The sequence below is a fragment of the Dreissena polymorpha genome, chromosome 5 (assembly GCF_020536995.1).
Source record: "Dreissena polymorpha isolate Duluth1 chromosome 5, UMN_Dpol_1.0, whole genome shotgun sequence".
Classification (NCBI taxonomy): domain Eukaryota; kingdom Metazoa; phylum Mollusca; class Bivalvia; order Myida; family Dreissenidae; genus Dreissena; species Dreissena polymorpha.
Window position 1 is genome coordinate 51943819 of NC_068359.1, and position 13486 is coordinate 51957304.

Consider the following 13486-nt stretch of genomic DNA (forward strand, 5'->3'; position numbering starts at 1 on the left):
TAACTTGCCATGATTTTATCGCGGAGAATAAAACTGTACGGACTGATTAATGTGGCAGGTAAATCAAAGTAATAAAACTGCAATTAACCCCTAAAATTATCAATTGATACACATAATGTAGAGACATGGGGTTATTGACGCATATCTGATTCACACTAGCTGTTGCCACCTATGGGTGGCCGGTAAAACACGCATTGCATTGTGTAAGTGACGCAAATAACAGGAAAGGATAAAAAGCGAAAAGAAAAAAAATCACGGAAAGAATTTTCAACGAGCAAAAAAATTTTTAATAGAAAGTAACAAAAAAATTCAGTCAGGCCGATTTTAGTGGGTCGGTTGGGTTATGCCAAACAAAAGAATTTTTAAGGATGGCCCAAGTAAAATGCTTTATAATAAGGCCAGTCTTATTATTGTAAGTGTTTCCGATGCTTATGTACTGTCAGGATTTCTGCCTGAACTGCAGTGTAAGTTAAAATACTTAAACATTCCAACTGCAGACATTCTCATTAACACTTAGTGTGGTTAAGCATTAAACAACTCGATTACTTTAATGGAAACTGCATGGCAAAGGGAGTTCTGCGTTTTACATCAATGTTTATTTTCCTCTGGTGCACAAGTGAAGTGTTGAATACATCAATATTGTTGGAGGCATCTTGCCTGCTTCAGTTTTAACAGGTGTGTGTTTCTCTTTGAAGACTAGCTGACAATACAGGTATTTTATAAACTAAAATGCAACAGTATATTTATTGTTTACCCCATGATTTGTTCCATGAAACTTCTTTGATCTAGATTTTGTTTAATTAATATCAGCAAATCCTGTCTTCTTTCTTTAATGAAGGTCAAAATACAATTTAACAAACTACTTGGTGTTCCAAAGACACCAAGTACTGGTTATAGGCAAAGGAAACAGACTCGAGAGCGTTTCTATAAGCCTGAGGCTTTAGATGCAATCAAGCTAAAATAAATAGGTGTAAACTAAACCACTACACTTTAACTCCACTATAGTGCGGTCCGTTATAACGCTGTGTCCAATATAACGCGGGGGGGTTCTTGGATCCCGTTTTTTCTGCAACCTTCCATTTCTGATTCGAATCCTTGTTATGCAACTTCATGTATTTTCAGAAAATTCAAAGAAGCGGGCGATCACAGCTTGATTGCTTTATCCGTCCGTTTAACTGATTTTAATCGATTAGAGGTTAAACGACACTCGACAGCTAATTGGTGTTAATCTGTTGTGTAATGTCAATAAAGGTGTGAAAACTCGCGAGTCCGTGTTTATTATATGTATTCCCTATCAGAGCGGTTCAGTGCACTAATTTCAATAAGGCAAGTGCAAGCGGAATAATTATCAAATTAAAATTATTTAAAACGATTACCTGTTTATGTTTTGTATTTATCATGTATTGTATTTCATTGTATAAACTATGCCTGTGTAAGTGTGTTATAATTTATTATATGCTACACATGCTTGATAAATAAAAATATCTGTGTGTGTGTTTAATGTTTCAGTACGTTTACGAAAAAGAAATTAAAAAATCCTGCCTTTTATTTACATGCTAACGTAGTGTAATGGTTAACAGAGATGCGCTTAAATTTGTGCCTGTTATCAGAAAGTCCACGGAAAGCACGTTTTTTACATGCTGCGTATGACGCAATAAAATATGACGCGTATGACGCAATAAAATATTTCTTTGTACATGTATCGTATTGCATTCAATCTAAATTTAAATTCGCTCGTCCAATGAAAGCTGTGTCCCATAATGCACTGTACTAATTTTTCTGAAAAATGGTGTAGGCATATGAATTTGTTTACGAAATTCGTAAACATATTTCTTGTCATAAATGTTAAACATTATTTTTTCGTAAGTGATGTTGTAATTATAATTTATTGGATTATCGGATAAATGTGCATATTAGAAAAGCGGTATGTATACTGTTATCGTTCGATTCGGTTTATATGCATGTATTTGCGGATGACAACACAGCATGACAATACACAGGACCTATATTATAGGCTATACTTTACCTGTTTTTATAGCCCTCTTAAATAAATAAGCTCAAAACTTATAAAGCTGTCCGTTTATAACGCTGTTGCGTGGCTTGGACCCCGTCATCCGCGTTATATTGGAGTTACAGTGTATAAATGATAAATAACAAGAACGCTGTTTGGCTGAACATGAGCCTTTCTATGCAATAATAGGCTTGACACATGTGCAAAAAGGTTAGCATGCGACCATTGCTGGACTTAATGAATGTGTGTGAATTGTGGTCCTGGATTTAAAAAGCCAGGATTAATTTCAAACTCTTAGATACTGATGTGCAGCAAACAGCATAAAACCTGAACAGACTGAGTTACTCGCAGGCTGTTCTGTTTTTATGCTGGTTGCAAAAGACATTTTCACTTTGCTACCTATGGGTGAAAGGGAGAAAAACCAATTTTAATGACTTAATGAATATTGATTGTTGATATTGGTGGAATATTAATTTTATTAGCTCATCCATTTTTTGAAAAAAAATTATGAGCTATTGTCATCACCTTGGCGTCGGCGTTGGCGTTGGCGTCCGGTTAAGTTTTGCGTTTAGGTCCACTTTTCTCAGAAAGTATCAATGCTATTGCATTCAAACTTGGTACACTTACTTACTATCATGAGGGGACTGGGCAGGCAAAGTTAGATAACTCTGGCGTGCATTTTGACAGAATTATGTGCACTTTTTATACTTAGAAAATTGAAAATTTTGGTTAAGTTTTGTGTTTAGGTCCATTTTATTCCTTAAGTATCAAAGCTATTGCTTTCATACTTGCAACACTTACTACCTATCACAAGGGGACTGTGCATGCAAAGTAATGTGCATGCAAAGTAATGTAACTCTGACCGTCATTTTGACAGAATTATGTGCCCTTTTTATACTTAGAAAATTTATAATTTGGTTAAGTTTTGTGTTTAGGTCCACTTTATTCCTACAGTATCAAAGCTACAGTATTGCTTTCATACTTGCAACACTTATTAATTATCATAAGGGGACTGTTCAGGCAAAGTTATGTAACTCTGACTGGCATTTGGACGGAATTATGGGCCCTTTATACATAGAAAATTTGGTTAAGTTTTGTGTTTTGGTCCACTTTACCCCTTAAGTATCACAGATATTGCTTTCATACTTGGAAACCTCGCAAACTATCATAAGGGTACAGTAAAAGGACAAGTTACATAACTCTGGTTGTTATTTTTACGGAATTATTGCCCTTTTTTGACTTAGTAACTTTGAATATATGGTTAAATTTTGTGTTTCGATCCACTTTACTATCAAGGCTATTGCTTTCAAACTTCAAATACTTTCATGCTATTATGAGGTTACTGTACCTGGCAAGTTGAATTTTACCTTGACCTTTGAATGACCTTGACTCTCAAGGTCAAATTATTAAATTTTGCTAAAATTGCCATAACTTCTTTATTTATGATTAGATTTGATTGATACTTTGACAAAACTACTCTTACCTGACATACCACAATAGACTCCACCCAAACCATCCCCCGTGCCCCCCCCCCCCCCCCCTAATTTTTTTTTTTTTAGATCATCTCACAAATGACCACCACACCCTCACACTATACCACCCCCACCCCCACCCCCCCCCCCCCCCCTCCCCAATTTTTTTTTTTTAACGGTTAAAAAACACAAATACTTATTTTTATTTTTTTATGTTTGAAATACCGTCCAACCATCGCACCCAAGAATCCCCCCCCTCCCCCCATCCGAATCCCCCCCCCCCCTAAATTTTTTTTTTATATTTTTTTTTTAACATCATCTTACAAATTACCACCACACCCTCACACTATACCCCACCACCCCACCCCCCCCCCCAATTTTTGTGTTGTTGTTGAAACGGTTTAAAAACACAAATATTCACATTTTTGGAAGATAATGTAATAAATTGTCCACACCCCCACACTATACACCCCTCTTCACTTCACCCCTCCCTCCTTTGTGATTGAAAATGAGAGTCCCTTCACCTTCAAAAAGAAAATAGATGAGCGGTCTGCACCCGCAAGGCGGTGCTCTTGTTTCACTTGCGATCATAGAAAAAATGTATTTTCAATTGCGCCATTGCCACTTGTGAAAATATCATATTCTATGATCACTTGTGAATCAAAAGCGATATTCCACCAAATCCAACAAATATCCTGTTTATAATGGGTTGCATAGTCTTAATAAGAAATACCTAATTATTTGAAAATGAATACACATATTCTGACCATCACTTTCTAGTTGCTTTCCTTGAAACACAAAATAAACACTTAAAGAGGATTACAAATAATAAAAAAATGCTGCATTTACTTTAAACCTTAAGGTAGCGCACCTCTAATGATTTCCCGCGATTTCTTCGAAGGTTGAAGAGCCTACTATTAGGTGCCGTAGCCTAGTGGTTAAGGCGATAGACTAGAAATCTTTTGGGATATTCCTGCGCAGGTTCGAATCCTGCAGACGACGTATACTTTTTTGCGACGCGTTTTATTTATTTTCTTACGTAATTTGATTTAATATGGCATATAAGCTATATTTATTGTTAAATATGTTGCCATTTTTATGCACATTCTTCAATTATTTAAATTAAAACAACGTTATGGCGAAATTGGGTGATTTACTGTTGAAAATACGAACCATGCATGTTGCATTTTTATTTTTATTTCAAAAAGTAAACGGTAAATCTGTCTAGTTCTTGGTATTTTTGCTGTATATAGTGTTTCTATAAAAACTGAGTTTAAAATATGACCTAAATGATACTATTTTGAATTTTATGACACTTTGTTTTTAACCGACCCAATTTTTACTTGGCTGAAATCACTTACATTTCATGTCGCTCTTCCATAGATAAAAATTTGTAAAAAATAAATGTCTGTAAAAGAATAATTATTTCATCTTGTTTAAACTTTAAACACCTTTACAGCATCTGTACACACCAACTGCATGCCCATATTTGGAAATTTGAATGAATTATGGAACTTTTATATACCCCAGGGGTGAAAATAAACTGGACAAAAGCCGAGCGTGGGGGTGGTTTTGAAAAAATCGGTATATTTTTTTTAAAAGCATGGAAAGCCTACCTACAAATTTGCATATAGTTCAGTGAAATGATGCTGATTAAGAAAATAATTAATTAGATTATGTTTGGATATGTGCCCATTAGAGGTGCGCTACCTTAATTATCATATACATTGGTAATTATAATCATAAAAAATCAATTAATATTTTATTTATTTTTTCTTGAAAAGTTAATGTATGGTTTAATATAGATAAAAACAAAAAGGTTTGTTAAATTAAACTAATTTTATGTTGTTGACATGCCATAGAATGTTGTTTTATTAATTTGATATGTTTTCAAAGATATAATTATAGTTGTCTAAACCTAAATAACACTAAATTGCTTTCTCAATCAAAATGTGGGAATGCCAAACCAAAACAGACTCATTGAAATGTCACAGCTGATCTGTTAGTAATTGCAATTAGCATTATTGAGTACAAACATTGTGACAAACACTTTGACAAATCCTTTGTACAAATTTTGTTATAATTCACAGCGAAATGTTTGAGTAATTATTCTTGTTATTATCTAGTTTAAAGCAGAAACATTACAGCACATAGCAAGTTATCTAGATTCATGTACATTTGTTGTGTAACTAAGTTAATTGTTTCATCTATCTTATTGAAAGGTTAAAGATCAGATGATAAAATGTCAGTGTTTAAATGAGTTAATTAAATGTATTGTTAATTAAATGTTGAGTGTTTCTGCAAGGTTATAATTGGAAAAATGACATCTAAAGGAATAAAATCATTATTAATGTAAGTGATCTATTTTTATTTGTTTATCTTAAGCTTGAATTATTGAATAATGTGCTTGGGAAATAACGATTGTAATTCTGAACAGAATACCGGTATTGACATCAATGAAGGTTAGTAGGTGTTAATACTGATCCAGTCTTCGCATTCATATTCTCAAGGCACTGGCCCTGTCACGCCACAGGCTTAGAACTGTTTCTTGCCCGTAACAGTTTTAGTAGTTCAGGCTAGTTATATTATATATGATGAGTAATAATCAGTATCATGATGGATGTTTAAGTGATTATGTATTAAACTTGTGTAGTGCAGTGAATTCTTTGTCATAGTATTCAATGAAGTCAAGTTGGTTACTTCACAGACACACTGATTATATGATATACTATATAAAAGGATGCTGTCGACATGACAGAATAAAATGCTGTATACAACAAAAAATGAAACAGTATTATTCTCTGCAATTTAGATGCCTGTCTTCATGGACATACATGTGTAATAAACTTCATGTGTATGTTCCAAAAAATGTCTCAGTATTACTGTTATGACACATGGAGCACCTGGCACTGTTTTTTCTGCAATATATATGTGTATCTGTATCAGCCATTTTTTTAACCAATTGGGAAAAGATTCGGTACAGTACCAGTTTGGGAAAAAAACACGTAAAACAGTGAAATTGGGAGAAAATTGGGTTGTGAAATCTTTAGAATAGGAATTAAGGGTCTTTTAAATTTATTAATTGGTATTAATTTGCACATACAAATTCAAATATTTATTTACATGAATTTTCACTTGAAATGTTCTGTTTCAGTGCTAATTTTATTTGTTCACTTTCAGGTAATGCACTTGTTAACAAAATTTAACAAATTTTCCTTCCTTTTGGTATTTTAGATGGGGATTTTGTAGTTCTTCTCAATTTTCGTTTTCAGGTTCTTAATGAAGAAGGACAAAAATCACTGTGTATCCATGAGGATTGACTGGAGATTGTTTTGAGGTCCTTATATTATTTTGCCAGCAAACAATGGCCATTGTTTGCATGCCTTCTGTCTGGGAAATGTCAAAGAGTCATAGCTGAGATGTCATAGCAGGCATTAGGTTGTCATGTCTTTAATGATGTTGTACTATACCTTTGCCAAAAGTTTTTTGCAAGAATTAAGCAGCGCTTTGTGAAAATGGGGCCTATTTCATGTGCATAAATTGTTGTTCCAGATCAGCCTGTGCTGTATGCGCATGCTGATCATGGAGGACACTTATTATCCATATAAACTGGATTTCTTTTTGAAGAGACTAATATATTCTTTAAACGAAAATTCCATAAAAGAGGAAAGTGTAGTCCCAGATTAGCCTGCGCACTGCACAGGCTAGTCCGGGGGAACACATTTTGAGCCAGCATCAAGCCCCGTCATATCAGACTGCTTTATCAGTGCGGGTGGGACACAACTTATTTCAGTTTTATCTGAGTTCTGCTTCTTGTCAGCTTTTACAGAAACATATCATATCTGCACAACAATTAACAAAAATTGCTCTCCTGGAGATCTTGTGTAATTAACCAGGTCTCCTATCATGCTTTTAGTGGAACAGAACAACATAGTTTGTCAGAGAAAATGGTGTAGGGGTCTGGTTTTTGTATTGTTCATCTGATAATAATAGTTGTTTGTTATTCATTCTAAGCTTGAAACAAACAACAATAAAAGTGTTTTGAAATCGGTTAGATTGTACTGTATTATTATAACTTGCACCTTCTTGGACCTTTCAACTTTAAGCGGTAATATATCATAATAATCTTCAAAGAAAGTTTAATGTTTTATTTATAGTTAAATTAAGAGCACACAGATACTTTCTGTGATATTATTTATGTATTTTGTACAATCTTCTATGTTAAATGAAGATATATGAATCATATACTATCATTAAAATATTACATCATCATTTAAAATCAAATGTTTTGACATTTCTCTGCAAGTTTGTATGGGAAAATTATGAAAATATTTATCATATCCTGGCAACCATCTGTTGGATTTACATAAATAACTAGTGCAGGTTTTTTTTTCCACTTTTTGGGAAGATAGCCCATGGCTTTGGAATTGGGAATTTTATCAGCATTTTCATGAAATTGGGAAAATAAATTCATTAGCCTTTTTTTCCACATGAAAAGTCCACTGATTAGGGAAATACTAAATTTGATATAACTCTTTATAATCATTCAAATTAAAAGAACAAAATCATATAATACTTTGTTAGATGTAGTTGAATTGAAATTGAGATAAAATATTCATTAGACTTCTTTCTAAAAAAAAAACAAAAAAAAAAACATTTTTTTTTTTTTTTTTGGAAATTGGGGATTGTTTGCCACATTTTGGGAAAAAAGTATACTTTTTGGGATTGGGAACATAGCCGAATTTCGGCTTTAAAATCGGGCAAAAAAAAACCCTGTAGTGTAAGCCATATCACTGCATTCAAGATATGTTCTGTGGAACATCTAGGAATATTTATCAGAACAGGGACAGATCTATCTGGGTGTAGGTGTAAGTAAAATGCATTAGGGAATGCATGAACCTAAGTGGGTACCTGGTAAATATTAAGGTATTTGATAGTGAGGGGTGTTTGTCTGGAGTTTGAATAGATTGTGGCATGTGAATTGAGGGAAAGTTATGTTGGGAGTATCTTTGTTTATAATAATTTGTCATGATTTATTATCCCCAATTTCTTTTTGAAAAGCCAGGTGATATTGTGGTTATCTCCGCCGTCTGTCTGTCTGTCCGTCCTGGCCACTGTTATCTCCAACACTATTAGCACTAGAACCTTGAAACTTATACACACTTAGGGTGGGGCCGGGTCAGAGATTTTCACTTATTTTTATGACCCCTCCCCCCCCCAGTATGGTTCATTGGCCATAACTTTTGCAATATTGAAGATAGCAACTTGATATTTGGCATGCACATGTATCTCATGAAGCTGCACATTTTGAGTGGTGAAAGGTTAAGGTCAAGGTCTTCCTTCAAGGTCAAAGGTCAAAAAAACAAATCCAAGGTAAGTAATAAGCTTTAAAGGGAGGTAAGTAAATAACCTGCCAAATGATAAAAAAATTTTTTTTAAATCTAAGCGGCGCAGGAGGGGGGCATTGTGTATGTTCATCCTTCAAGGTCAAAGGTAAAAAACAAATCCAAGGGAAGTAATAAGCTTTAAAGGGAGGTAAGTAATGAACCTGCCAAATGATTTTTTTAAAAATAAATCAAAGCTGCGCAGGAGGGGGCATTGTGTTTCTGACAAACACATCTCTTGTTTCATGTTATTTTACATTAACTTCTTCATTTCTACACAGATTTACTTCCAATTGATACTGGACATCTCTTATGACAATACGGTCAATCTCAATTATGCATGGCCCCATTACCAACCCTGGGGTGCCACCTGGGTCAAACATGCGGCGTGGGGATATGCATCGGCCTCTGCCGCATCATTTCTAGTTAACAAATGTTAAAAGAACTACAATATTGCCAACTGACAAACTCCCAATCCATGCTGCTGATGATGATGGTGATGATGGTGAAGATGGTGTTGTTGTTAATGATGATGATGTTTGTGGTGGTGGTGGTGGTGATGAGGATGTGCATAATGATGCGGGTCAATATGATGATATATATAGTGATACTGATGATGGGGGTCAGTATGATGATATAATTTTTATATAGTGATACTGATGGTGAAAGTGTTCTTTATTATGATTGTAATGGTGATGAAAGAACACAACAATTACCTCCTTACATGAGCACAATTCATTTTGATGAAGCTGATCATGGTGATGATAGTGAAGGAGAAGAAGCTGATGATAATGAGCCCTTGTTTTTGCTTGAGTTCTTAAAGCCTGTGTTTTATCAAGACACTCTTAATTCCAATGCCTGGGTAGAACAATGTTTTCAATACAGAATCTCCCAATAGCAAGAAGAATAAAGCCCATAGCCCTAACCCAACCACTGCTGCAGATCTTTGCACTGTTGGGTATGCCCTTGTGATGTATATCACATGATCAGAGCCAGTGTTTGATCAGTCTGTGATGTACTGGAGAAATCAGGATCATATCTGATTAAGAAACCTGATTGCTGGGGAAGGGGGTGTAATCTTGTGTCTATCAATGTAGCATTTTGATGTGCTTTTCAAGTTTCTGGATGTAAAGATACACGTGCTGCATATTGCCTACAACATATTTTCTTATGATGTGACCCAAATATTGTTGCATACATTTTATTCAGTATTTAGTCTCAAAATGTAACATTCCTGTATAAAGACATCCACAAAAGCACACCAGAAACATACATACAAATAGTCAGTTTAAAGTACAACAATGACAGTGATTCAATGACACTCATTACCACCAAAATTTACATTACTTTTCACCTTACACTAATACTATGTTAGATTATAAAAACACACACACACAAACATCGTCATGTTCACTTTACATCCAGAAACTTGAATATATCCCAACTGTTTTAAAAAGATTGTTACTGTTTGATGTTGAGCGAGCAAGGTTAATTTGTTGGTATAGGTAAGCTTGAATGAATTGTATGTACAATGTAGACATGAAAATCTTGACCAATCTTGAATTAGCTACAAAAAAGTCGGATTGGAAAAAATGCTTGGAAAACAAACAGGGTCCATGAGGACCGTCCCACTATATATTGGACGTTGCGAAACTATCACGATTAAGTGGATATGCAGAGTGTCAACATTTTGGAGATGTTACCAACCCTTGTTTTTTTAATATTTTGTGTACAGAAGACAAACAAGTCTTCTCAGAAAATCTAGTTATCCACCATCGATTTAAGGGCCATTTATTAAGGGTCCTATCATCTCAGGACAAATGTTGGATGCCATTTCTTTACTAGCATTGCGGTCATTGTTTGACAGATATACCATGTGCATGTTTTTTTATCCGCTCATGAACAAATTTGGTAATTGAAAATATCATTTAAAATTATTTTTTTAAACAACAACAACTCTACTAAAAAATTTCTGTGAAAGAATAAATCAAAATACTTAATTAATCAGCCATTTATCGTTAGAATACCTAATTTCTATTTCAGATGAAGGAGTGACCATATCTCAGTAACCATGACAACAGAAGAAAGTATTGCCATCATGGCAACGCAGCAACGTAACCTTAGCAACCAGACAGAGTTGGTTAATCAGCTCGACCCAGATCCAGTGTTTGACTATCTCCTACAGCATCGAGCTCTGGACCAGGCCACTGTCGACAAAATCAGGTAGAACTTGAAACTTACACTTATAATAATGTCTTTGTAGAGTAATCTTGCCCTGCTCTGCGAAAACTTTTAATCCATGGCGTAAAGTTTTGTACTTTTGTTGCATGTCAAGATTAAGTAAAATTTCAGTGCAACTGAACCCTTTATCTGTTACATGTAGGTATGTTTTTTTCCACATATGTAGTTCTTTAGAAAGTTAAATTTGATTAAAGACCTTTCTTACTAAATTCAAGTTTTAAAGGCTTCATTTCCAACCCTTAGTCACTGATGAGCAGCAAACAGCGTAAAACCTAGACAGTCTGCAAGTTACTTGCAGGCTGTTCTGGTTTTATGCTGTTTGCACATAGCTATTTTCACTTTGCTTCTGATTGGGAAAGGGTTAATATCATATATGTCCTTTTTGACGCGCACTGGGCGCGTTTTTTCAAGACCTATGCAAGTTAAATTCGAACCACTATTACCTATTCCTCACTTTTGAACAGTGTAGCATTTTCATTACCTGCTGCTCACAACATTGTTTAATCCAATAGTATGACATAGTCTTCTGCAGACCCTCTACATTGTGATGTCCAATTTAATGCAAATTGGCCGTGGATCCCATTTTATTTTCCATTGACTTAAACAGGTTTTTTTTTCCACTTTTTGGGAAGATAGCCCATGGCTTTGGAATTGGGAATTTTATCGGCATTTTCATGAAATTGGGAAAATAAATTCATTAGCCTTTTTTTCCACACGAAAAGTCCACTGATTAGGGAAATACTAAATTTGATTTAACTCTTTATAATCATTCAAATTATAAGAAAAAAATCATATTATACTTTGTTAGATGTAATTGAATTAAAATTGAGATACAATACACATAAGACTTCTTTTTAAAAAAAAAAAAAAAAAAATTTTTTTTTTTTTTTTTTTTTTTGGGGGGGGGAATTTGGGAATTTTTTGCCACATTTTGGGAAAAAAGTATACTTTTTGGGATTGGGAATATAGCCGAATTTCGGCTATAAAATCGGGCCAAAAAAAACCCTGTTAAATATTTCCCTATTAAGAGACGCTCACCATTAAAACAGTTTAACCCGGTATTTCGCGCCTTCACTGCGTCTAGTTGATAAGTATTTATAGTGTGACAAACAATACACCCGAACTCTCAATACCATACAGTTGGCGTCATCGGCGTAAAGCGCACGGGCCACCCATGACAACGTCCTTTCACTGCACCCAAGTTACAAGCAGTCCTTGAGGTATAAACATCGACAAAGTATATAATCAATAATGAACAATGTAAATGGTAATTGCTTAACAGAAACAGCGTATTTGTTCCGTTTTGTTTAAGAAATCAATTGCATTATTATCGTACACGATCATTAGACCAATATTATTTGTTTATCTGTAATGAATGAAGAAATAAAACGAGTCTATACCTCTATGATTTATCACTCACCTGTGCTGACGACAATTATTGTTATTATTGTTGGTTTGTAACCTACATAGTATACTTGCACTGTAGCATACTATGTCACCGTGTTGCAAACAAAATGGCCGCGAAACGATGTTTTCTGATGTTATGTGCCACTCTTTAATGGATTACGGGCTACATTAATCTTAACTTATGGTTCCGATAAAATCCGATGAACCCCAGGTAAGACGGCCTGCGCGTCTATTAGGGCATGAGCGTCAATAAGGACATATACGGTAAATTATTATGAAATAGATGAAAAGCTAAATACTTCCTAGAAAATTCCTTGTACATTGTGTGTCAATAATTATTGAATTATAAGTTATGGTAACATCTTGTGAAATATATGTCAAAGACATGATTACTTACACCACGAGTTAGTGAGATGCTTTAAAGCCAAATCATATATTTACCACACACAACAATTTTGCATATTAACTAAATGCTCATACATTTATTTCAAATATGACAATGCAAGCATTTGTAGTTAATTATATTTTAACCAATCCTAACAGGTTGATGATACAAGGACGCCACTGGCTAATCAGTTATTACACTCTTTGCACGTGCATTAAACCCCATTTTCCCAACATTCAGGTTCATTTTATTCATAAAATTAAAACACTCTAAAGAGAAATGTTTAGAAGGGTAAAAAATTATGTTTAATCGATATTTAACATAAACATACCTATATTTTATGTTAAAATTGTAAAGTACAACTCATATTCTGTTAAAGTGCTTTTAAATTGCTAGAAATGTCTTCCCAATATCTTCAAGCCTACATGTTAAATCATGAGATTTAATGTTGGAATGCTGATAGTTTTGGAGAATGTTTGGAAAGATGTGCATCATTTGTAAACATGTCAGCTTTTAATAATTTTCATAGCTAAAAATTTGTAATAAAATATAAATTGTGCATTTTCTATTTCTATATAGTTTTGAT

General features: G+C 34.2%; 1 protein-coding gene across 3 annotated transcripts in view; it reads left to right on the plus strand.

Moving 5' to 3' along the window:
* The window catches only part of LOC127881978 (uncharacterized), a 56416-nt gene that overhangs the window by 37283 nt on the left and 5647 nt on the right, over nucleotides 1-13486 (plus strand). For all 3 annotated transcript variants that reach the window (XM_052430263.1, XM_052430264.1, XM_052430265.1), the window contains exon 3: nucleotides 10911-11090. In XM_052430263.1, coding sequence (XP_052286223.1) covers nucleotides 10939-11090 — 152 coding nt within the window. In that variant the 5' untranslated portion in view covers nucleotides 10911-10938. The remainder of the gene's footprint in view (nucleotides 1-10910; nucleotides 11091-13486) is intronic.